This window comes from Buteo buteo, chromosome 17 (assembly GCF_964188355.1).
Source record: "Buteo buteo chromosome 17, bButBut1.hap1.1, whole genome shotgun sequence".
In the NCBI taxonomy this organism is placed as follows: Eukaryota; Metazoa; Chordata; class Aves; order Accipitriformes; family Accipitridae; genus Buteo; species Buteo buteo.
Window position 1 is genome coordinate 682287 of NC_134187.1, and position 27132 is coordinate 709418.

Below are 27132 nucleotides of genomic sequence, written 5' to 3' on the forward strand. Positions count from 1 at the left end.
CTGCATCTTTTTTGAAAACATAAGCAATCCAAAATAGACACCTTCAAATTCATTCTCTTTGCTGGATGTTCTTCATCTTCTTATTGGGTACAGCTTTGCCCCCTTACCAGCGGTACTAATCACCCAGCTAATGAAGGCAGAAGTGTCCTACTGAAAACTGACGTGAAAAAGACACTTCAGATTCCCTGACCTCACCAATTGATGGATTTCATTGTCTGTTATTTAACTAGCAATGCAGTCCAAACCCAAAACTAAGATATTTTTTTTTTAAATTAAGGAAGACTGATTTTCAATTTTCATAAAATTGACGCACAAGACTTGCAAAAGTTAAAAAAAGATTAAAAGAAAAACTATTTAAGAGACCTCTCTCAAGATTCCTCTTCCATGCTCAGTTCATAAGAGACAACCCAGTCTGTAGTAGTATTTTATATATCCCTGAATTTTTTAGTCCATTTAAAACACTTTGTTGCTTAAAAAAAATCTGCAAAATGGTTAAAAAGGCTCAGAAATAAGTTTTTAGAGCTAGAGCCAGAAATATTACTTTAGACTGCAGGAACATAAATGCTCCTTACGATTGCCTTATTGTTTACTGGAATCCCACAGATTTCTCCATTTTTGTCCTTCATTTCCACCTTTTGTCTTTCCTTCACCTTTATGCAACTTTTAGCCTCTTATTTTCATCTTTCTTTGATGTGGATTCTGACTATGCTGAACAACAAACATAAGTATCTCCTTCGCTCTTCATGCCTTTTATTCTTTTGGCTCACATCCAGGTGTAACTCCATAGTTGTACTATACAAACCTCCTACAAAGAGATTTACATAAGCACGCCTTTTAAAGGCGTTCCTTCCATTTCACCTACTGCTGCAATTTCTTACCAGTTTGAGTTACATCTTGTTTCTGTACAAGACAGTCAAATTTGCTACTGCTAAAATTCCTTCTGCAGACTTCTGGACCAATTGTTTTTATGTATCAGTGTTTTCATTAGATAAGATATTAAAATGCAGCCTCTTTCCGGGTTCCCAACTATCATTATTTTCTTTCATACTTTCTTTCCTTTTCTTCTGTAAAAACTCAGTTTCCCAGTATCTTCTGCTGTTTCCAGTAATCTTCTACTTCCAGTTTCATGCTTTGTTTAGTGTTGCTTCTGTAGGTGCAATTCCCTCTTCTCCTCCTCCATGAAGAATATGGAAGGGAACAGTTCCAGAGCCACTACCTGGTCCTGATGGCAGGTAATCTGAATTCTTGATCTCCAAAGCAAGGTGGCTGCACCCAGGCTGTCTAGTAGGCATGGTTCCTTGCCTGTGTCAACTCCTAAACCTTACCTTAGGAGCTGCTTGGGAGACTGCCGTCTGCTCCACGATAAAGCTAGGGATTGTTCTGACAGTCCAGCAGTTCAGATCATGCAACAACCCTGCACTGTTTCATTTACCAGAAGAGTGATAGTCTGAATATCCTCCTTTTCCATTTATATAATTTCCCACTCCTCCAGTTCACATTATCTCTTAAAATCAACTTATTCTGTACAGTCTAGAAAGAATGAAATGCCTCAAAAGTTAATACTGAAACAAAACAGGATGACAGATTCACAGGTCCTACTACCAGAATAGGGCACAGTCCATCTAACCTGACTTGCTGCAAACACAGGTCAGAGACTTCAGAAGGAAATATCTACATTAGAGTTAGAGCTACTATTTAGATACATCTTTGTATTAAAAAATGCAGACTGGATTTATATCTACTTAAGGGGATAATAATCTACTGGTAGTTCAGATTAAACATTCCAGAAGTTTATCACCCACGTAGTTAAAAAAAGGACAATATTTAAGACCAAATTTTCCTATCTTCGCCGTCCAACTACTGAATGGTATTAAGCCCCAATTTTCTAAATTAAACAGTAATGCTATAATGACTCTTCCTCATGAAGATAATTACTAATTATAATTCAATCATGATTTGCACTTCTCTTTGAGTAAGTAAAAGGTTGGTCTTAATCTTTTGCCATAAAATAGGGTTTTTTTAATCTAAAATTGTCTATTATTTCTTGAGATGTGATTATCATATAGTCATCTAACTGAATGTTATTTCTCATATAATTTCTTTAAGGCTTATTAGTTAAGAGTTTTCAATGCATGTATTTACAATTGTCAGGACAATACCAATACTGAATTTTTCTCTTGAAGAAATACTATCTTCAACAATGCCACTTGGATAAAGTTCCTTTCTAAGCACAGCATTCATGCTAACTGGTTTACCTTTCTGGGGAGGAAAGGTATTGCAACCCTTAAGTCTTTTTAAGCTAGAAGAGAGGAAAATACAAGAAAAGTAGGACTGATGTGTGTTTTCTTCCCCCGTCACGTGTTAAGGCCTTGAGAAGGACAGTGCTGTCTTGTGTGCTTTAAACAGCACTGAATACAATGACAACTATCAATAAATTAACAACGTTACTTGTAATAAAAACAGTACAATGTACCTATTTATATGCATTTGCTATTTGAAAACCTTTAAAAGTCCTACTGTGCAGTTCTACTATAAAAACTTTAACTTTCAGAATAAATGAGTACAGAGGTGGTTGTTTCAGCATGACAAACAAAGGTGAGTTACCCAAGAGGAATGCTCCTTCATCTGATGCTGGTTGCTATGAGGACCATTTGCATGGCCACGCCAAAAACAGTTTTGACAGAGCTGGTAGTTGTGGCACTGCTGGCATCGGTACCGGAAACCCATCATGCTCTCACACCGGCAATACGAACATTCCACAGGATGGAAGACTTGGTGGAGATGGGGAGGGAAGGGGGACCAAAAAAAAAAAAGGAAAAAGAAAAAGAAAAGTAATAAGTGAACTTTAGGAAAACCTCGACCATTAAATTTCATTGGAGCTTACAACCCCCACCCCCCCTCCCCACGTTCTTAACCACTTAACCAACTTGTTGTTCTGGGCAGGTCATGGATTTTGAGTGCAGAGCAGGTAATTTTGGTGAGATTAACCGTAAATTTAAGTTGATGATAACATAGCAGTTCCATCTGACAAGCTCAGTATTTCTTCAGAGCAGTTCCATCTGACAAGCTCAGTATTTCTTCAGATTTCTCCCTCCTTGGAGACACTCGGACCCAGAAGGCTCCGTGGAAGTCCAACAACACTGAGAATACATATATGTGGACAGGAAAAGCAGAAAGGCTATCTTCATGGACTCATTTCTGCCTAAGGTGATCACTTTGCCCTAGAGTCAGCTGAGAGAGCTTTTCACAGAACAGGCAAATTCAGAGCACCACGATGGGCTTCTGCTCTGAATCACCTCTCACTGAGGAACTTCCCTTGCTCTTCCCCAACTGTGAGCTTCCTCTTGTACCTCTATAGCTTAAACTGAAGAAATCCCCAATGTACCTCTAAACCTTAACATCCGAGAACAGGAAAATTAAATTAGGTATGACATGCAGAACCACCATCAGAAGCAGGCTTGAAAAAAATTTAAAAAGAAAAAAGCTTCTTCCCTGTTCTTCTACCCATGAACAATCACAGGTTTGCTTCATTTAAGAGAGAAGTCTTCAGGATAAACAAAAGAGGAATGTGAGAATGAGGTAAAGGAGATATCTTACTATGTCAAATGCATCTTAAATGGTAAGGCACAGGACATGGAACGGAAGGGTGAAGGTGAAGGTGAATTACAGAAGCAAATGGTTTAGCATTGCTGTGGGTCTAGAGCATAAGTAGTTACAGACAGGTATAAATAACTGCTATGGAGAAGACCACAGGAAAAAAGAGCAGCTCACTGGCCAGTCAGCTGAAATTCTTAGGTACATCTATTATAAACTACTGAAAGATGCAAGAGAAATAATTAGAAAGAGTCTGGAGTTTTGATCTGTGATAAAAATGATGACTTGGCTGTTCTAACTGAGACTTGGTGCAATACTGCACAGGGCAATAAAATTAATGTAGAAAGATACCGCTCTTACAGAAAGGTTTGGCCAGTTTAACAGTGCAGAAGTGACTACTACATCAAGAGTGGATGCATATGTCAAATCTGTTGAAAACACACAGATAACAATTAAAGCAAAGACAACTTGAGCATTAATCTGATCAGGAATGCCATGGATAATTAAGCCAAGATGACCAGGTGGATGATGCTCTATCGCAGCAGGTAGCAACACTGTATAAAGCAAAGGACTTGATCGTGGTAGACGATTTCAATATACAAATGCCCTTTGGGAATGGACTGTAGAGGAACTGGTGACTTTTTTTTTTTTTAAATAGAAAAGGTAAAGAAAGCAATGAAAAGGAAGACTTCTAGATTTGGATCAAACAGTAGAAAAAAACTGGCTGAAAAAGATGATGACAAGTGACCTTAAGTTAACATGCCAACAGAGTAATTTTGTGAATTTTAGGAAGTGGAGGAGCGAAAACACGACTTCAGTGCAGCAGGTTTCAGTAAACTCATGAGAATGAGTAGATAAGCTACAAGAAGAAAAAATTCAAGAGGAAAAATGAGTTAGGAGGATTCTTAAAGTTTCTTTAAAAAGTTATGCTAAAGAAACAAGCATAAAATATCTCAGTGCAGAGAAAAGAGCAGACTTTAGTAAAAGACCAACATAGCTAAAATTGAATAGCTCCTTAATAACCTAAAATTCAAAAGGAAGTCTACAGAAGTGAAAACTGGGACAAATTATTAATGAGGGTTAAAATACTCACAAAGTTAGAAAAAACAGAATGAGAGAAAACTAGCAGGGGATTTAAAAGGGACATTACCGGAATTGTAATTATGATCCTTAAAAGGGTGTGAAGTTATACCTATGTAACTGCTGACTTCTCATGTTATTTTAACTTGTAGAATACATACTGGAACAAATAATAAAGTACAGTACTGTAAACACCTGAAGAACAACAGAGAAATGAGCCATGGGCATTTGCCAAATCATCCTAATGTTTTACCATGACAGAGTAATTGACCTTGAAAATAGGAAACAGGCATCAAATGTCATCAATTTTTCATTTTACTTCAGCATTCTTACAAAATTGGTCTCCCATGATATTCTCATGACAATGGGAAATACACAGTAGACAAAAGGACTGTAACTTGGATGTGAATCTCATTGGAAAAAGACCAGAGAGCAGTTAAAATGGAAAGATCTGATGAGCAAAGGGCTTTATTCCAAGTCACAAATGGGTCAATATTTTTCATAAACATACTGAATGATCATCAAAAATGTCCGATTTAGGGCATCACATTTTAAGGAAGATGTGGGTTAATTGTATGTACAGGAGAAAGCAATAGGATTGTCTGAACAATATCTAGTAGACATCTTTGCTGGGAGTAGACTATGAGAAGGTATCATCAAACATGCAAGAGGTACTTACAAAAATAGCAATACATTCTCCAGAGCCAGTGGCCAAAAAACAGGTACTTAAGGGTTTAAACTGCAATAAGAAAAAACTCATGCTAGAACATTAGGAAAAACTTTCTCAGCCTAAGAATATTTAAATACTGATCTCACCCCAGCTTCAAGTCCAAAGAGGTGTTGAAAGTTTTTGATATAGGATTTTAAGAAGCAGCGAGGCAAATCTTTCAAGAATGTTTACATACACTTGAGCTTGCCTTTGGGAAGAGAGATGGGTGAAGTCACAGGTTCCCAAAGTTTTTTTTTTTGCGCACCCCCAGCCCCACACTCTCCCACAATATCCTTTCTGCCATGGGCAGGGATGCTGTCTCCTGTTAAGCCAGAGCATTAAGTCACTACCTTAATGAAAGCCAATATACTGGTATCAGCTGATCGCAGCATGTTCTGTCTACCTCTGCATGCCACTTGATCTTGTCTCTTCTTCCCTACCTTTTCAAAAATGTCTCTTATCTGCTCTGACTCCATGCATTTAGAAGAGATTACTATTGATGAAAAGGGGACAAAAGTACTACAGCATCCTGAACCAAAGAATCAAAACCTTGAAATTTATATGCTTGATTTAAGAAAGCAATAACAACATTCTGATAAAATAAAACATGAGGCAAAACAGTAATGGTGACAGTACTCAATGTACTGAAAAAAGCATGCTCTCCAAATGATTGGCAAAGAGAAGATCAGAACAATCAGTATCTGAGATTATTAGATCATGGGCAAGGTACCTGGCCATCAAGATAGAAACCAAAGAGGTGCACTTTTTGGTTTGTTTGTGGGGTTTCTTTGTTGTTGGTTTTTTTTTTTGGGGTGTCTTTTTCTGAAAGTGACAAAGTTTAGCTATGGATGGGAAACAAAGAAATGAGGTGGAACAGCATGCTTCTTCCCAGTACCAACTTGCTGTCTTCCCCTTCCTGGCTTACTGGCAGGTGGTATGTCATGATCAAATGTAGGTATTACTCTTTTCCCATTTTTTTGTTCATTTCTGAATGCCATAAAATATGTTGTTGCAAACTTTATTTCTCTTCTTTCCTGTTCAGATCGCTTTCCACGCTCCAATCTGCATAAATCCAACTAGACTGTAGTTGCCATGAAGTGGTCAATTGAAAATGTTTTTCACATCATTGACAGGCCCAACTCCAAGTCACACTTGAGTCACCATGACCCCTCCTGCCTGTGGACTGCAAGAATTCACCTCATGTCCCAATCCATTTTTTTTCTCTCCTTCCTACTCTTCTTCTCCTGCCCCTGAAATACTTGTTCTAATCAAAATGCTCATGCTGCATTTTCTCTGCCTCAGTGATCTCAACTTTTTTTGTTGTTGACACCTTTCTCTTTTGAAGGTATCCCTATACCGAAAGCTCCTTGCCACATATGGGAGTGGGAGTTTTAAGCTTCTCTGCACTTTTCACTGCTTCCAAGTCTTCAGTCATTCCCTTTTCTGGCTGCCAGTACTCCAGACTCAAATCTCCTACAGGTCTTTCAAGAAAGGGACAACCTGCTCCTTCTTCCCTTTTCTCCTGCCAGCAGACCAATTCCCAATGGAAAGCACAGGAAGGGCAGGAGAGGGAAGTAACCAGAGAGATTGGACCATGAACCCAATTCTCCTGTCTGGCTTTTCCTCCTTTTTCTGATTCCTGATCACAGATCTGTATTCTGCAAGTTTTTGCTTTCCCTTTTTCTTCAACTGATACAGTCAGTGACTGTCATCGTATTTCAATCTCCATATACTGCCCTGGCTCCATGTAGTCATCTTTTATGTTATATTTTGACTGCTGATGCCAAAACCCAGTCTTTGCTCTGTCTGGAAAATGCCCTTCTCATGGGGACATATTATTAGGGCTTCCAAAATATGAGAGTAATATAAATGATAGATTGCTAAAATGAAATAATGAAGAAGAGTTTTAGAGGAAAATTGTGGATCTATACTTTGGACATCTTGTTTCAAATTACCCTAATTTTAAAGATACATGAGAGAGTTAAGAGAGATGCAGGACTGGGTGATCAGAGACTGGTCTGGAACTGAGAAGCATATCCAAGTTGTCTGCTTACACTTGACAGTATTTCTGTAGGCAGAACAGTATGAATAACAAAATGTAGATAGAACTAAGTAGGGGAAAATAAGAGAGCCTTTATTAAATTGTGTAGGAGAAATTCCCAGAGACATTAAAAAAACTAGCAGGTAAAGGAAAATGAAAATATGACAGCTGCAAAATACAAGAAAAGAAATCAAAGAGGAGATAATAAAAGTAGAAAGCATGATGAAGATGTAATAATTCACCATTTTCACAAAAATGTTTTAGGGAAAACCTTGGAAAAACCCCTCCTGTTCAAAACTCTGGCTAAGACAGAATTAATGTTGGAGGAGAAATGCTTTGAAGAACTTGCCATGACTATAAATACAAACTTTTATTACACTGTTCTTTTACATGTGGTACTCACAGTTACATCTGTAAACAAGACATACTGCTACAAGATTTTGCTTTGTGCTAGTGGACACAGACCAGCAATATTGATGTGTACACCCGTAACTTCTAAATTCTATTACTCGAATGTAAAATACATGCAAATGATACTGTTAGCTATGAGATTAAACAAGCCACAAAAAGCCTGTTACTCCAAATACTGCATTCCTTATAAAGCTGTATGTAATTTTACTACAAAAATCAAGTCTAATAAATGCCAAGCTCCAGGCTTCAACTCTGACTTGCAGATTTTTCCATGGAAACTATTCAAATAAGCAGAAGGAGAACTCTTGCAGGAGATTAACACTCTTATCGAAAAGCAGTGGATAGAGGTCTGCTCAGGCAGCAGTCAGAGCAGGATTCTATACCTTCCTATTGACTAAAGCAGGAACCTGACCTCCTTGGTCTAAATTAACAGTTGTGAATATACCCAAATACTCTTTGGGCCTGTGTTCTGCTGCCAAATCTCTGAACAAAAGCTAATCTCCTGGACTAACCACATTCTGCTCCACTCATTGCAGTGGAACACTGCTTTACAACCTGTGATCTATGGACCACGTAGATCTGATGGACTACTTTGACAGCATCAGCAGGTTATGATGAACAGAAGCAATCTGGCATGTGCTACACAGCAGCCTATGTAGAAGAACCTTTTAAAATGATTTACATTCCACTAGAAAGCTTAGGTACCAGGAAAACAGAGTAAGACTGAAACACATTACAGAATTTGTATCCAGAAAAGAAATGATGGACTTAAGAACTCACAGAATACCACCAGTGGGACATGCTCCAAGGTGCCAAGTCAGATGATGGCTCTAACCAGGGCATGGAAAAACACAAGTGTATCACAAAACCCAGTCTAAGTTGTGCAAAGACTCTGCTGAATCTAGCAGTGTCTGCTGAGCAGTAGCTTAACATCTTCCTGTACTCTGTAAAAAAGCTACACAGAATTACTGACTTACGCTACCCAAGTTACCACAGACAGGAATTAACATACCAGGGCAGCATGGACCAAAATATCTTTGTAGAGGCTTCTTTCTGAAACGTGCTTTCAGACATTTGTTATCACTAGTAGGTACAAATGACATTGCGCCTCTTAGAGGGTTATCAGTCTTCCTAATTATAATGATGTCTACAGCAGTTTGTAGCTTCCTTTCCCTTTCTTTAAAGCAATCATCTGGAGAATCTAAGTAGTTTACAACTGGTTTTTAAGGGCGAGAGTTCACAATCAGAAGAGTCTTCCTTAATGACAACTTACAACTCTGACAGTGCAGGAAATTACCTATTGCTGGTACAGCTACAGTTTTCTTATTAAGCCTTTTGTTTACCTACTGACAACCCAAGGACAATGCAGACCTCCATGAAAGTGTCCACATTCCCTAAAGCAAAAACTGAAAAAATTTTAGCTCCTGAGTAATCATAAAAACATTGTCTCAAAAATCACAATAAGGAAAAAAGGATGAGTAGTTTCTCGATGGATGTCACTGATACATTCAGAGCAGCAAAGGACAGACTGAATCCAAAGCACAAGCTTCTGTCACTGGAACTCCTTTACCACCATCAAGATAATTCTGAAGTAACTCTGAGTATGTCTGTAAACTTATATTACATTTCTTAATGGAAGCTAGAATTCACAGAAACCTGGGGAAGCACAGAAAGAATAAGTGTGAGAATAAGGCAATTCTGCTTCTGGAAAGGGATTTTCCCCTGTGCTTCAGGAAAGGCAGAGAAATGGCAACACAACCCACCCAGACACTGAAAATACTGCTCAGCCACTGACATGCCCATCTGGAAGCAAGGAAGGGAAGAAAGGGGAAGGGAGCAGAGGTCGGACACAGACCACCGAGAGGTGTCAGAGCTCTGCAATAACTGAGCGTGATCTTGGCCAGCCTCCACTCACCCTCCCACAAGAGGAATAATGTTGTTAAGAGGAAAGTGTTAAGATGGCTCATGTATTCAACATCCCTGTCAAAACACCAGCACATCTTGCATATCTTCCTGGGAAATCACCTTCCTCCTTTCAAAAAACGTGAAAAACCCAAAAAAGAAAAATGGCATCATCACCACAGTTCCGTGGATTTTTTAGCCTTTTTTGTTGTTGTTCTTTTTTCCCTTCTTTTCAAAGGAAAGCTGAAAATGAATTCTACTGCAAGGCTTTACCTTCCCTTGTAAAAAGTAAAAGATTTACCCCAGCTAAGGCTGCTTTACAGCTGCTAAACACAAATTTGTCATTTTACGAAAGGCAGAAATTCTCAACCCCATTCAGAAATTACTGAAATTATTTTGATCTTCTGGGAAAGTTAAAGACTTATTTGTCACAGAAGGCAGCCAAAGCTTGAATTATAATACCTGACTGAAGAATGACCTGACATGGTTAAAAAAAAATGGTATGGAACATTTTTTTAATTAGGAACTCCCAAACAGGAACTGCATTCTCCCTACCACACGCATTTGTTTTTTTTTAAATTGTTGTATTTCAGGTAAGATACAATCCTTACCCTAAAGAGTCTATGAGCTAGCAAAGTATTTCTACAAATGTTAATATAAGCTTAAGATAACAGCAATGGCAAGCTTAAAAGCTAGATGTTCTTTTCTATATTTTCGCTTTGTTATAAATGGGAGAGAAAAAAACCCCATAGCCTGAGACGACTTCTTTCACTGGCCTTTACAAAGGATCCTATTTCTACAAAAGCATAACTAAACAGATTAGAATGTCTGCACAAAAGCATATTGTTATTAGGCTGCATATCAGCATGCAGATTGAGATGATGGCTCTCAAAAATAACATGCTGGCCTATTTGTTTAGATCAATACTAGCAATCCATGGAGTTTATTTGATGCCTTGAGAAAGAACATATGTTATTTTTTACCTGTAAATGTTATGTCGCCAACAAAACAAGCTCAGTTCAGAGCTTAATTGCCTTTTGCTTATATCAGAGTTGAAAAGACAACCAAGGAAATTGCAGGATCATTTTTTTTTTTTTAAAGGTGTCAACTGAGGTGTTCAAGTGCCTCTGAAGTAACTCAGCAGTGATTGCCAGAGTAATTAATGAGAATATTTACAAGCTGTGAAGACGACAAACATCAGGTTGGGAAGGAAGGTTAGGGAAGCACTACACTCTGACAAGGTGCAATCCAAAGAAAACTAACTTGCAGTGGAAATTAACAACTGACTCCAGAACAAGACTACTACTAAACCGATACTACAGGGAGAAGCATTCAAGATAGTAGTGGCAAAGACACAAACTTAAAAGGATGGATCTTTATAGACTGAGCCCATTTTTATCAAATAAACATTGTTTACAGACTCATGGAAGAGGAGAACTTCAAGGAATGATTTAATGATTCTCATTGCAATCATACCTAGAATCACAAAATTGCTGAACAGCTGAGGATGGAAGGGACCTAGGGAGAGGTGCTCAAAGCAGGGTCCACCAGAGCAGGGTGCTCAGGCAATTGTCCAGTTGGGTTCTCAATATCTCCAAGGATGGAGACTCCACAACCTGGGCAACCTGATGACGCAGAGTTTGACCACCCTTACAATAAAAAAAAAAATCTTGTTATGTTTAAACAGAATTTCCTCTATTTCCATTTGTGCCCATTGCCTCTTGTCCTGCCACTGGATACCACTGAGAAAAGCATAGTTCTATCTTCTTCACTGCTTCCCACCAGTTGTTTACACATGTTGATAAGGTCTCCCTGAGCCTTCTCTCGAGGCTAAGCAGTTGCACCTCTCTCAGCCTATCCTCGTACCACACATGCTGCAGTCCCTTCATCATCTTTGTGGCCCTTTGCTGGACTCACTTCAGTAAAGTCCATATCTCCCTTGTACTGGAGAGCCCAGCACTGGACACAGTATTCCAGATGTGGTCTCACCAGTGCTGAACAGAGGACAATAAACATCTCCCTCAACCTGCTAGCTATGCTCTTCCTAATGCAGCCCAGGACACTGTTGGCCTTTTTTGCTTCAAGATGGCATTGCTAGCCCATGCTCAACTCCGTGTCCACCAGGACCCCCAGGTCCTCTTCTGCCAAACTGTTTTCTAGCCAGTCAGTCCCCAATGTGCACTGGTGCATGGGGTTATTCCTTTTCAGTGCTGAATTTCGTGAGGCTCATGACGAAAGAGGCAAAATTACTTTTAAGACCTCACATTCTCATGAATTTGCACTGGGAGAATCATCTTATACATTTCAGGATAACTGACTACAGCCTTGAAAACCTATTCTGAAGAAACAGTTCAGCACCTCTAGTAAAGCATCCACAGTAAAAACAAAATTAAAAAAAAATATATCTGCATAGTGCTAGAAAGTGAAGTTCACCTTGAGCAGGGAGGTTATTTATCATGAGCTTCCCTTACATTTCCACTGGTAAAGGTGGAAATGTTTCACAGTTCTCACAAGTTCTAGTATCAGATCACAAGATAACAGAGGTTCATCAGCTAGAGAGAGCTTCAGTAGCAACCCTAGTAAAGCACCCAGCATCTGGGTGGATATCAGAGTTACTCTCCCTATTGTTACTGCTGCTGATTTTAGTTTACACTGGATATGAGAACCTGTCACTAAGAAATTGTACAGTGCTGCAACACAGGTGCCAGCTGTAGCTTAAAATTTAAAAACTGAGTGTACCAAATTCAATAAGGGCCCAAATCAACATCTGAAACTTAAGCCCTATTAATAATTGTGCAACACTTTATGGAACAATGTCAGTATTTTGTCTGGGAACCTAATGTCTCAGATTTCAGCTCCACAACTGCCATAGGGAGATGCCAATTCCTACCCTATCCAGTGCTGAAGTTCCCACCATGCCAGTCCTGGAAAAGAGCAGTCCTACACCCAGCACTGAACAACCAGTCAGGATTAGAAGTGGAGGCAATGTCTCAAAGAAGTATGCACTCGCAGCAGTAGCCAATTATCACGTAACAGATGAAGACAAGAGAATCTTTGTGGCCAATTCTTTCCTCCAAATCAGAGGACCGGTTTTGGCAGGCTTGTAAGCCTGACAAAAGTCTGACTGAAGGCATTAGTACTACATACCACCACAAACAAAAAAAAGATGATCCTGTTTTAAATCAGCATTGATTTCTGTTTCTTTCATGTTTTTGCCCATGTTCTGGAAAAGTTTTCAAATGAGAGGAGACAGGCGTTCTTGTAACCTCTTACAATCATACATTTCAACAAAATTTATGGGTTTTTTAATATATGCAGATATTAACACACACAACACTTACAAAGTAACTTCATATTAATTTAGTCACAGAAGCCACAGCAGTAGGCATTCTCAGCACAAGCTTCACATCTTCCATCTTCTGCTTTTTAAACATTGAAAATGACCATTTAATAGGAGATATTCAATCCAGATCCATAGTAACAATGAACTCTTGCATATGTCCTGTCCCAGACTTTAAACCATGAAAGCTTCTGGCCTGCTTTTTCCTTAGCTGACACATCAGTAATCAGAGCTGTGTCTTCCCTCAACATTTCTTTTCCTACCACATGTCCCAGTAATCCCAAACTCATTCCTTCTACAGTCTCTATCCTTCAAATTTGCTATTTTTACCTTCCCATAGTCAGGCCCCAACACCAATCCTCCCTTAACTTCTTTTACTGCAGGGACATAATCCAGGCTTGATCTCCCCCACCTGCTAAGCCTGCTGTGGCTTGCCACATACCTCTACATCAGCTGCAATGATTTCTCATCAGCTCTTTTAAGCAGAGGAACTACTGCCTGACTCTGGAGCAAAAATACCATTTGCAACAGAATAAAAGTTTCTGAGGAAAAAAAAAAAAAAGTAGTAACTTAAAGGGCAAGAACACCGGCACGAATTATCAATGGTAACTAAATTCAGCAAACAGCTTGGGAGGTAGCTGTAGAAGAGGCTTATAAGAATTAGAAACATAATTCTAATGCCACAAATGTTAAAAGTTATCCTGCCAAGTTATCTGACTGCTAAACCTATGTGTAACACAGGATTAAATCTGGGGACTGGCTGGCAGAAGAGATGAACAGGGAGGGCAGTCTCTTGCTGCTTGGAAGAAAGTGTCAACAAAAGGGGCACTTATGCAACTGATCCCAGTGAAGATGGCTGAATAGGGATCTGCATATTATGGAGCAGCCATATAGCACAATAAGGGCAGAAGCTGTCAGATAATATAGGAACACATGCACTAATCTATAAAGATGATATTATTCTGGGTATCTAGTAATTTCTTTCAGGTAGTTTCAAGCAGAAAAAAGATCAGACTGTGGATTATCTCCAGATCTTTCCACCATTTCATTTCTGTCCAAACATTGTTTAAACATTTTACCCTTGCCTAAGCTCTGTGCAATTCTATCCTGACTTGTAATCCATATAAACAATTTTACTGCCCATTTCCTTACTATATTTATTTCACTCTATGTGCTTTTCTTGAAGTACAAGTTTATAAGGGTAAGAGGATATAGGAAGAAGAAAGCAAGAAGTCACTGCTGCCCTTCTATTAGTGCAACCTGGCCCATAAGGATGGGAAAGACACTGCAGTACTGTAGTTTGCCTAATATTTTAAATAGATCGGACTTCTCACCTTTTTGGTAAGTTTTCCCATAAGATTTGTCTCCATGAAATTGCTCCCCTCAAAATTCTTTTAAAAATCACTTTTTTAATGTGACCCACAGTCATCAGGAAATGACTGTAAACATATCAAGCAATTGGGAAATTCACCATCTCTTCTGTTGCAATACAGAAGGAAAAGGCCCATTGAGCATTGCAACTCTGATCTTGTTCACTGATGAACAAATGCAGATTAAATTCACAACCAGATATGCTTTGCAAGAGGATCAAGAGAATACAATGAAACAAATGCCAAAAACCAGCATATCAAAATCACAGCAATACTTAAGCATGCCACAGGCATAAATGTCAAGAAACAGATAATGGAATATAAATCATGAAAACTTAGCTAAAGCCAGACTGCCAAGCTGTGCCTGTAAACAGCTAGGCAGAAAAAAGAGTCTAGAGTTTATCTACCTGTGTCTTCAAAGGAAGAAATCTATACACCTTGAAATGACCATAAATGCACTAAGTGGAAGAAGAGTTTACAACTAGTAGGGCAGGGGTTTTGAAGGATGATAACATGATTTTACTCTGTGGGGCAGGAAACAAAGGATGAAGTTTAGTTTATGGGTGAAGAAAAAAAAAGTTTTATTTTTTTTTTCTTCCCTAGAATTCACATACAAAACATCATACACGTATACTGTGTGCAACTGTGCAAGAAATTAAACACAGCAACTTTTTGGCCACTAAAAACAACAAATAGTTTTGATACACTTGCACAACTTTCTGCAGGAAATCTTTTTGCTTTCCTGAACTCCATAAAGCCCTCTCAGCCACATGACTCTTTCATCACTCTTTCTCACTGTTAATCTTCAGTTTTCCATCCCTTATTGCTCCTTAAATACTTTCCATAGGCAGTAAACCCAGGATATTTTAGCTAAGAAAAGGTCTGGAAGTGAAAGGAGCTCAGCATTTGCCTCCCATAGTGAGCACTAAAGTGACTCATGTGCTCAAATGCTACTCAAGACAGACATTTGAATGGGTACCAAAATCTTTGGGAGTCAGCACTTGAAAGCGTATGTTGAAGCACAGTTCAAGTGAAGATTTTTAAAAGTTTCAGAATAAACATGAACATTTAGAGAATATCATTTTTCTGCTGCTTGTTTTTTCATCTTCCACTACTGGCGATGCTAGAAGTCTAAAACTAATCTTATTTTGCATTATTGCTGATGATTTCATAGAGAATCAGTCTTCATCCCAGAAGTGTAGAACACTTCACTCCAACAAAAGTCTGGGCTTAAAAGCTCTGAGACTAAGACTGTTACAGTGGGAATGATTAAGGCATTAAGTGCTTTGTTATATGAGAAAGGACAGCATATTTACATATGTTGAACAGAAACGCTGCTCTGACCAGATGTTTCAAACAAGAAAATATTCCATTTACCATTTTCAACATGGGCAAGTCTGTGCATGAGAGGCAGCCACACAAGGCACTGAGGAGGTGGATCAGCCATCAATGTGTCTAAAAACATGTTTAGCATGATCTTTTTCTGCAAAGAAAAGAAAAATAGAACTTAATTATACGAAAAATTTCAATTTTGTATACCAAAACTACTTCAGCCTTCAAATCTCTCTATGACTCAACTTCTGTCTACCAGGAATATTTCATATGCTATAAAGAGATAAATATCACAACTTCTTTGCTCAGGGAGTTTCAGGCTACATTAGGCAAACAGTAACACTACAAAGAAGGTATTAGTATACACATGATATAATCATACAAAAATAAGTGACAAACAGATGAACAGAAAACTCCAAAAAATGGAGGACTAGTCAGTCAGGATTAGTTCCTGAGTTGCAGATAAAGAGTCTTATTTTGAAGAGGAATAGAACAAATGTGAGCAGAGGTTATTTGACAATGTAGAAAACGGTATTTCAAACATACAGACAGCACTGAAAAAAGTAGACGCACATAAAAGAGTAATTACAACTAATATTCATACGTGATCCATACAGTAAATGAATTTTTTCTAAAAAGGCAAAATAAGAAGAAAAGAGGCAAGGGGAGAACTAGGCTAAGATTTTAAAAAACTGTCAATAAAAACAAAATTGAAATGAAATCATTACGAGAAGGAAGTCAGGCATGTTAAGAGTAATATTTTCTAAGGTTTCAAATTCAAGTGAGCAAGAGAAAATATCTGCTGCAAATACAAACAGATGGAGATAATTGGTAAGAAAAACAGCTAAGAATATTATGGATACAAAGAAAGAATATGTTGGCTTTTGCATACAATAAGCTAGATGCTTAAGAACTTCTCACAGGCAGAAGACCAGCTGGTCAGATGGCACTTTTTTCTCACCTTAGCATATGGCAGTGTTACTCCAAAAAGCATCCACAACAGGGAGGGTAAGCAGAGCTAGAGGAAAAGCAAGTCTAGTCTTCTAGGAGCTGTGAAACTAACTGTAGCTTTCACTTGCAACTATCATGCCAAAAATTAAGGTGTTTTTTGTTTGCAGGGGTTTTTTTTGGTTGTGGGTTGGTTGTTTGGGGTTTTTTTGTTTGTTTGGTTTGTTTGTTGTTGTTTGTTTGTTTTTTTAATTAAACAGAATGTTTAAATTTAAAGCATCAATATTTTCACGATTAGTGGCAAATATATATATCTAATACCTCTGCAGCTAACGACCCTGGAGAGATAATATGGAATTATAATTATCTATCCCAATTACCATTAAGGAAAATTCTAAGAAATATTTAATCTTACTTCTTCTAACTTCTATAAGGTGTCCTTGTTCCAGTCTCTCTGCTTAGTAAATGAAAACTTTTCCTGAATATTTAACTGCTCCTACAAGACAGTCCAAGAATTTCCTTTGCCAGATACAACATCAGACGCACTACCTGGACAAGAACAAATGCCTGGATCTTGCCTGGCAATCCCAGCCTTCCCTCCTCAAAGCCAAGTCATCTTTCAGGCTATTAATAACTACACACAGTCAACCTGCCTTCCCCTCTCTTTGGCTGAAGAAATCCAAAATCTTTTAACAAATGCACCTCTCAGTAAGGCCATGAAACACTCTAAATATACTGAACCAAGCCTTCTGATAGAAGGAGAACCACAGTTTTTAACTGGGAATTAACTGATAGTGGTATGCGATGTCTGAGGCCACAAAGGGCTGCTCACACAACCAGAAACCACTGTGTTTATTTTGTTAAATGGCAGCAGCATCTGTAGTAGATGTGCAGACTGTATGTTTCAAAATTTAACATAATTACCAGTTACTTACTTGTATCAGTATTGTACAACTTTATCAAAATGCCTCCAAAGTTCCCAATTTTGCCTTGGCTCTCATCTCTCATACTGTTTCATACACAAGAGTATGAAGGTTACTGCAGATAATAAATACTGCTCACAGACAGACAAGTTTTCTGGAGACAAGACTCAGGATCCATTACACATCACACCTATTTTTAAAAAGTGTAAAAAGGAGGATCCTAGGAACTACCAGTCAGCCTCACCTCCATGCCTGTTAAGGTCATGGAGCAGATCCTCCCGGAAAACATGTCGAAACATACAGAAGACAGGGAGGTGATCTTATTGTGGTCTTTCAATATATAAATGGGGTTTTATGAAATACAGAGAAAGACTTTTTACCAGGGCATGTAGTGATAGGACAAGGGGTAATGTTTTTAAACTTGAAGAAGGGTAGGTTTAGTTTAAATTGGACATGAGGAAGAAATTTTTTTGATGAGGGTGGTGAGACATCGGAACAGGTTGCCCAGAGAAGTTGTGGATGCCTCACCACTGGAAGCTTTCAAGGTCAGGTTGGATGGGGCTTTGAGCAACCTGATCTAGTGAAAGACATCCCTGCCCATGGCAGGGGGTTGGACTAGATGAACATCAGAGATCTCTTCCGACCCAAACCATTCTATGATTCTAAAAGTCTATGATTAGAGAGTGGTATATGAGACAAACAGTGGTGGAAGAACCTAAACCTAGCAGGAGAGTTTCTTCCTGCTATAGACAAGGATGTTCCTCAAAGAAAAAAATGGGTTCCCTTTAAGCATGGAGAACCTTATGAGTTGTCAAAGCCTGTATACGGAGTGATGCAACTTCCATGTACTTCACAAGAGGGCAGTCGGGGCACAGACTTTGCGTTTTTTTCACCAATACAAGTAGGATATTTTGCCACCAATTGACCAAAAAAAATCACACAGCGTTATCGCTGCTACATCTTGTCTGTCTGGGCATAGGCATTCTCGGTAATGGCCGAGTTGACAGGAAAGCAAACCGCAGTCTCCTTCTCCTGGAAATTATGTGTCAGAGTAGAAGCCTAGATAAAGCCTTTTTTTGTCACTGGTCTAACGTTTCCTACCGAGTTCAAAACCCAGCCATGGAGCAACCCAAAAACATGACTCAGTCACCATTTGTGATGCAACAACAATCAAGTAATCTTCCAAGCAGGTTCCAAGAACATAAACTGAACATTAGTAAATGTGAAGGCACAACCAGTTGTAAGGGTCAAATGCTCCGCAGGAGAACAAATGCATATCTGCATAGATGCTCTCTGTAATCACCTGCTTACTCTCTATCCTATTTTAATAATTGTTTTTACCAATTGCTGTTAGCATACTTCCTTCTCTTAATAGCTCTGTAGTCTCAGATCTTCTTGCAGGTGGTGCAGTGGCAGATTTTACCAATGTTATTCTTACATTTAGAAGACGACCATAGGCTTGCTTCAATAGCAAAAACTCAGCCAGTTTTATTGTTACACTGCCAACATGCTTGTTTCAACAAGATGTTAATGCATATATTTCCCCACAAATTACTGGCACAAAACCACATCCTCTGAGCCAACACAAAGATATGCAATTTTTAACTCTGCAGTGATCAAAACAAGTTACACCAATCTAAGCAGCTGTGTATTAGACCCCGCCTGTATCTCTAACTGTCCTGCATCTTGTGCTTAAACTGCAACTCTATCAGAGTATGCTTACACCATCCTTTATACACAAGGCCATCCTGTTCTTAATATTCTTATTAGTCGCTTTAATAAGGCTGTACATCCTGACCATCCTTCTGACACTCTTAAGCTTGTGCAGTCAGTTCAGCTACCAGCCATACCATCCATGAAGCCTAAGTTAGCCAATGCTTTAGCAAAGCTTTCATGTGAGGTACGCACAAACCAATGCCTATCTAGGCCTGCTTGTATAATTTGTGCTGCTGAGTTTCAACAGAATAACGTGCAGTTTGACTATATGGAAGCCAAGCTCCTGGCTCCTAAGTCTCCAAGGTGAACTTCTCAGCTCAGTAGAAATTAAACTGCTCCGTAAATGAGATATAAAGCGGACACACCTCTGCAATGACAGGGCAGGCTGTGCCATAAACACAGAAAGATTCTGACTGAGGCAGGGAATGTCATGGTGATACATCATCTCTAACAAATAGATGGACTGTAGCCAAGTGAACAAGTCTTAAGAAAAGTATGACATGATACCTTACATCTGTGGAAGCCCCCACTTGACCTAGAATAGTAAATTATTACTGGAAACTCTTTATACATCTGGAAGCCATCACAAAGAATGCAGCTCTTGCCAAAAGCATCTCGATAAACTCCATTTTGCGTGGGCAACAAGTTTGAATTATTCTATCTGTGACCCAAGAAATGAAAGAGAGCTGTGGAGCGTATACAATCACTGACACTTCTTTGCCTGTCTGCCCTTTCACCACTCAGACAGCAGTAAATTATCAGCCTTTGGCACCTGAAAGAAGTGGCTCCCAGAACCAGGACCTCCATGGGTAAGCCAGGAACCACAGCTGGCCAGGAAGGATTTGTCTCTTGGCAGTTTAAATAACACTAGGGAATGTTCCTGGCACTAAAACTCAATCATGCATGCTTTTATGTTATTAAACCTGTGCCTGGTTTAACCACTCACTCTCCCAAATGATTCCAGCAGCCAGATCAGGTGTTAATATCAGCTAGGAATCATTTTTAATAAACAGCTTCCATGTAACCACCCTGCTTGAGGGAATAAGAGAGTTCAATAGCATGGATGTGGTTAGACCATTCCAGTTGGCCTTAGGACCACAGAACAGCTCAAGGCACTGTTTAGTTAACTAGTACAGATGTAGCTTGTATGTCCATCATGTCCACAGCTTTATCAATGCCATCTGGAGAGAATTTCAGCAAAATGACAGGCTGTAAAAGGAGAATATCACAGAAGTACCTTTGGGAAGCTTATTTTCAGATCTGGGAGGCATAAGAAAATGGAATTAAATCTAAGACATTATCTATCTACTTCCCAGGACCTGTTTGTTTCAATGTTTTCAAATCAATGAAAGAACTGTCTTGGGGTACAGTGTATATCTGGATTAATTGAAAACACATTACTACTCTCTACAAACCTGGCCTTACACTAGGGATTTTGTTTTCCTGAATAAAATGAGAGCCAAGGAATTTCTAAAAGTGAATCAATATGAAGAATCAGCTTTATTGTTCATGGTAGCCAAAGTCAAAGAGTGCTAAGACATGCTGCAGGCAAGCCACGTGCAAATCACAGAATCGTAGAATCATTTAGGTTGGAAAAGACCCTTAAGATCATCAAGTCCAACCATTAACCTAGCACTGCCAAGTCCACCACTAAACCATGTCCCTAAGCACCACGTCTACACGTCTTTTAAATACCTCCAGGGATGGTGACTCAACCACTTCCCTGGGCAGCCTGTTCCAGTGCTTGACAACTCTTTCCGTGAATAATTTTTTCCTAATATCCAATCTAAACCTCCCCTGGTACAACTTGAGGCCATTTACTCTCATCCTATCACTTCTTACTTGGGAAAAGAGACCGAGACCCACCTCGCTACAACCTCCTTTCAGGTAGTTGTAGGGAGCGATAAGGTCTCCCCTCAGCCTCCTTTTCTCCAGGCTAAACAACCCCAGTTCCTCAGCCGCTCCTCATAAGACTTGTGCTCTAGACCCTTCACCAGCTTCGTTGCTGCTCTCTGGACACGCTCCAGCACCTCCATGTCTTTGCTGTAGTGAGAGGCCCAAAACTGAACACAGGACTCGAGGTGCGGCCTCACCAGTGCCGAGCACAGGGAGGTGATCCCTTCCCTGGTCCTGCTGGCCACACTATTTCTGATACAAGCCAGGGTGCCCTTGGCCTTCTTGGCCACCTGGGCACACTGCTGGCTTGTATTCATGGGCAGTTACTATACCTCACTTGGCTACCATGGAGAGATTTGCATCAAGTATCTTAGAAATCTCAGTCAACTGTCAAAGTCTAGCTCACTACACTAGCCTCTCTTTATGCTTAAGAGAGAAATGGTCACTTCCAGAGTGTGGGCTTCTGAACAAAACAAAACCCCTGTCCCCATTGCCTTTGCAGACAACAGAAAGGGCACGTAGAACTTAGAATCCAACACCTGACTTCTACAGCTCCATAGTGAGGCCGAGGTTTTGCATTCAACAGCACTGCCACTAACATGAAACTTGATTTGATCGGATCAGTTTACCTACATGCATAAACAGCTTGCACTGACATAACAGAAAGGGTGGCATGTCCGTGGGAACAAGTATGGCCCACAAATGCCTCAGCCAGTATGGAAAAAGAAAAAAATATTTATTAATTACACTATTAGTAAAACGAAACTCTGTCCTCAGTAACTCACAGATGAGCTGGAGCCCTCATCATTTCCTAAATCAAAGGCTGGTTCCTACTGTGCTGTATTTCAAGTATACTGATTGCTATTTAAATTTAGGAAAAGTGGCTATAAATTCTAAATCTAAATACTTCAGAAATATTTTTTCTGGAATGTAATCATGACCAGAGTCTAAACATTTAATTTTAGGCCTAAGATTATCTAGGTTCATGTTTACAGTTGATTTAAGGATTATTTATACTATTTACATTATCTCAAATCAGAAGGAAATCCTTGGAACAATTAAATTACAACTAAAATGCATAAGAAATAAAAAGCTCTTTTAAGATCATTACTACACCATCTATTCCAAACATTACATTTAATGGAAATATTTTGGAAAAAACAGCTATACCAATAAGCACAACAGTGAAATTCATTAAAAAATAAACTACACATACATAAAATAAACTAAGTGTACAATAAACATATTTATTTTGTACAGACCCACCCAACTAGCAAGTGATTTGTTGACAGTAATACTCTTAACATACTGAGAAAGCTTCAAAAAAAAATCAAGGGAAAATAATAAAAATGCTGTTTCATGTTTTAGAATAGAAATAGGTCATCCTTGCTGTTGTTCTGATAGGGAACAGAAGTGTCCCTTCAAGGAGGGGGAACAACTTAAAATTGTACAAAATCCTTTAATTGCCAAGAACCTAGACATACTATTTTAAATTATTCAGACTGTCTTAAAACTGCTTAGTTTATATAGCACATATTACCACCTCCCCCACCCCCCAAATCCCATACAAACTACAACCAACACAGCCAGTGGACTTCAGAAGAAAGCACAGTATTAACAAGCAATACAAAAATCCTGTTTTGTTAACTCTTACTTGTTGTGGGAAACAGGTCCGTACAGAATGCTCTGTGTATCCAAAAGAAGGTCCCTCAAACACAGCTGTTGGAAGTTTTAGAACTTCTTTCAAAAACTGATCAAATTTTGTAAATATCATTAGTCCATTTGAATCTGATATTTGAGAGAAAATATCTGTAAGAAAATATAATAAAATCCTACAGTAAATACATGCTTACTACAGAAAAGAAAAAAATTATTTCAATCCATTGAAACCCCAAGAAATTTCTTTTTGTTTTATTCTGAACATAGTTTCTTATCACTTGCTACCAAAAAAAAAAAAAAAAGAACGTATTCAAACATGCTATCATATAAATCTTCCTGTTTCCTCCACTCCATCTCACCCAGCCTTGAGAAAAGATCATGCCAGTACATTAACTGTAATAGCAAGAAAGCAGAGGCTAGGAGGCATTATAAAAGTTATAGAACATTAAAACTTCAAGTTTATGCCTTCAAAATAAAACTACATAAAATCCTCTGAGGAGTCTCCTAGAATTAAAAACATTGTAAGAATCACAAAGTCAAAACTGGCAAAAATCCTGGTAAATCTGGTGCATGTCAACAGCACGTTGAATTTAAGTAACACAGCATTAGAAGAGAGCATCAGATGTAAAGTAGTGAGAAACTGGGGTGCAATGACCTCCATCTCCAAGGCTAAAACACATGAGCCATGCAGCTGAGCGGATGGGGAAGAGGAAATCTGATCTTATTTTATATCAGAGATGCTACACACACTGAAGAGCTAGAATAGGAACTTTTGTCCTTACACAAGAAAAACATTTGTGATAAGACGAGGTGTGCTTTTTAATTAGCTATGTGGGGCTAAATGTATTTCTGAAACCAAAAAGAGAATCGAGCAAGATGTTCAGCAATCCTGTGCATACATGGAAAGAGAAAGGTAGGGAGGGTGGTCCCAGAAGGCGGCAGGGAGGAGGGCAGTTCTGCAGGTATTTTCACTTCCACGCCATGCTCCTAGCTATGGGCATGTGGACAGAAGGATGTCTCCTGAGCCTCCTGCTCTGGAGTCCCTCTATCCCCTTACTGCACAGAGCTTAACTACTCCAACCTCGCTGCTCCAGCCATTCCATGAGACCAACCCAAAGCTCCCAGCTCTCATGTCTCGGGAAAGGTAAAAATATAGGAGAATATGTGTAGATAGCATTAGAAGAAAATTATGTCATAAAATATTAGGGCAGCTGCATACATGTAAAGCAGAACTGTCCTGGGATCAAAAACCTCATTGGGAAAGACAAATCTCTCAAACAGCAAAATTGGGTCTCCAAGATACTTGCAGAGTCAGATTACTCTATAAAGGAAGATTTGTCTAATAAGAGCACTAATATTAGTAAGACCTAATATTTTCCAAGGTGTGACAGATACCAGAACTAACACTAACACTGAATCATCTATGAGGTTATTTAAGACATCATCAGTAATTAAACATCAAAAAGGATATGTTGACAGAAAATAAGCTTAATTTAAGTGACCAAAACTAGGTCCATAAATAAAAGACTATTTCAGCAGGCATATTTCTAGTAAACCAGAGAAATTATTGCAATCTCCTGGATGAACGAGCTCACAAAGAAGCCTACAATATCTAAGTTAAGGGTGATAAAGCTATCTGGAATTTGTATCCCTGGCTAAACGGACAAGCTTGAAGTGAAGGTTGGAAGCCCTTGTTGAATAATCTTACAAACCATATTAGAAGGGAGTGGGGGGGAGCAAAATGGGGGTCGGGGGAATGCTGTCTTTTAGAAAATTAAGCCAAGCAGAGAAATTAAATTTAACCTGAAAATTGAATGTGGAAGAAAACTCAGGATCAAAATGCACACAAATGAACACTATGGAAACTACTAATACTAATTAGACAGGCAAACTTCCAGAATCCTAATCCATTCGAGAACAGAATCACTCCAGAACTGGCAAATGCACAGAAACTGAAGGTCTAGTAATAAATCTGTCAAGGTGGCACTGGTAGAACATGACTGGAACATGACATTACTTGTATTTAAAAAAGGACAGAAATCTTCTGGGTATATACAGTCTATTAATCTGAACAGTATGCAAGATTTAAATGATTTTAAAGAGAAAGTAATTAAAGCTATGGAAATAAATTGAAAATGAGATAAAATAGAACAGGCTATATCAAGGGTAAATTAAACAACAAAAATAACCCAAATAAACCCTACTAACCTATATCTTGTGGTCATTAAAAAAAGTGGGTTTATAGTCAAAGTAAAGTTGAACTCATTTACACGGGGAACTTCCACATGGGAAATTACCAGTGAAATTGGAAAAGATAAAGATTAGTAGGATATAATTATATAGTCATCTGCCCTTTTAAAGGGCAGTAAATTACCCTTAAAGAGAAAACTTCAAGCAAAACAGAAGCTAACAATGTAATTTCTCAAGAGCTCACCTCAGGGTCACAACAGGCACATGCTAAGAGTTTCCTGATGACAAGGTATTGTATTTTAATTCTCATACAAAATTTAAGTTCAATGCTACTATGCTATAATTTTATTTTTAACCAGAGAGAATAAAAAAAATTTAGAACTACAAAAAGCACTTCTCAGTCCCCAAAATATCAACATAAAATGGTACTTGTGTAACTCGCCATTTCCTTTTTTCAAAAGTTTGTAGTAAAACTTTTACAAAGAACAGAACTCATAATATCATCTGTTAAACCTGTCCAACAGCTCCCTCGAGAGCCTCTTTTCAGTTGCTTATAACTGCCAAAATTGACTGTTCTGTGTTTTCCAATCAAGGCGTTTGCCTGATGCTTTGTACAGTTTCAGCTGAAGGCTCAACCATTTCTCCAATTAAGTTAAAAAAGCAACAAAAACCTGGCACCCTCATTTTCTAGGGTCTTGACCTTGAGTGTATCCTGTGTCTCAATTCCTATGAAGCTGTCAATTTTTATTGTACAAATTGCTAAAATATTTGTTAAATAGCAGGTTTAATATCGGTAAAAGCCAAGAAAATAAATTTAACAGATAACTTGGTTTGACTGTGCTTTTTGGGTGTGTATGCGTGTGCAGGTTTTTTTGGCATTAATCCAAAGTATGTATTAAGATCGAAAGGACAATCCAAGCAAATACAGGCCAGTCAGTCCCACTTCAGCTGCTGGGAAAATCATGGAGCAAATCTTCTTGGTGCACATTCCTGCATACAGGAAAGAAACGGATCTACCGAGGCTAAATCACACCTGACCAGCTTGACTGTCTTCTGTGGTAAGATGACTGAATTTGTAGGTATTATTCACCTCAACTTGAGCAAGGCTTTTTACTTTTTATTGCCCCACGACGTTCCAGTATCCAACCTGTGATGTCCCAGTCTGCATGGGTGAACAACCGGATGGGTGAGTGGCTGGTTGGATGATCAGGCTTGGAGGGTAGTGGATAATGGGTCAAATTCTATCTGGAGGCCAAAACCAAGTGGAGTACTGCTGGAATCTGTCCTGAGACATGACCTGCTCAACATGTCTATCAATGATCTAGGAGAGGTACCAGAGCGCACTCTTGTCGAGTTTGCAGATGATGCCAAATTGGGACGACCGGGTGATACCCTTGAGGGCAAGGGCTGCCGTCCAGCAGGACCTAACCGGCTGGAGGAACGGGCCAGCAGAAGCTTTATGAAATAGAAAAAGAACAAATGCAAATTCCTGCCCCTGGGAAGGAAAAGACTCCGGCAGTGATCCAGGCTGGGGACTGCCTGGCTGGGGAGCAGCTCTGCTGGAAAGGTCCTTCTGGGTTTTGAGATCACAAGCTGAACATGAGCCAGGAGCGCGCTCTGGCAGCAAAGGTGGCCAACATCATCCTGGGCTGTACAAACAGGAGCTCAGCTAGTAGAGGGAAGTGATTATCCTCCTCCACTCAGTGCTTGTCAGACCTCTTCTAGGTATTGTATCCAGTTTTGGAACCCCCAGAATCAGAGAATTGTTGAGAATCACAGAATATAAAAGACAAACTGAAGTGAGCTCTGTAGAGGGCTACAAGGATGGTCAGTACACTGGAGCACTTCCCCTATGAGGGCAGGCTGAGGAAATACCAATTGTTCAGTCTGGAGAAGATAAGACACTAAGACCTAATAACACCACCCAAACACCTACAAGGAGATTATGAACATGCTTTTGGAGGAAAATTTAGTGATTAGAGTTTGAAAGCTAGGTATCAGAGAGGTCCTAAGTCTGGGAC

General features: G+C 39.1%; 1 protein-coding gene across 5 annotated transcripts in view; it reads right to left on the reverse strand.

Moving 5' to 3' along the window:
- Positions 1-27132, reverse strand: part of DTNB (dystrobrevin beta) — a 205990-nt gene that overhangs the window by 144652 nt on the left and 34206 nt on the right. For all 5 annotated transcript variants that reach the window (XM_075048827.1, XM_075048828.1, XM_075048829.1 and 2 more), the window contains exons 7-9: positions 22917-23071; positions 15825-15930; positions 2605-2771 (exon numbers count right to left, since the gene is read on the reverse strand). In XM_075048827.1, coding sequence (XP_074904928.1) covers positions 2605-2771; positions 15825-15930; positions 22917-23071 — 428 coding nt within the window. The remainder of the gene's footprint in view (positions 1-2604; positions 2772-15824; positions 15931-22916; positions 23072-27132) is intronic.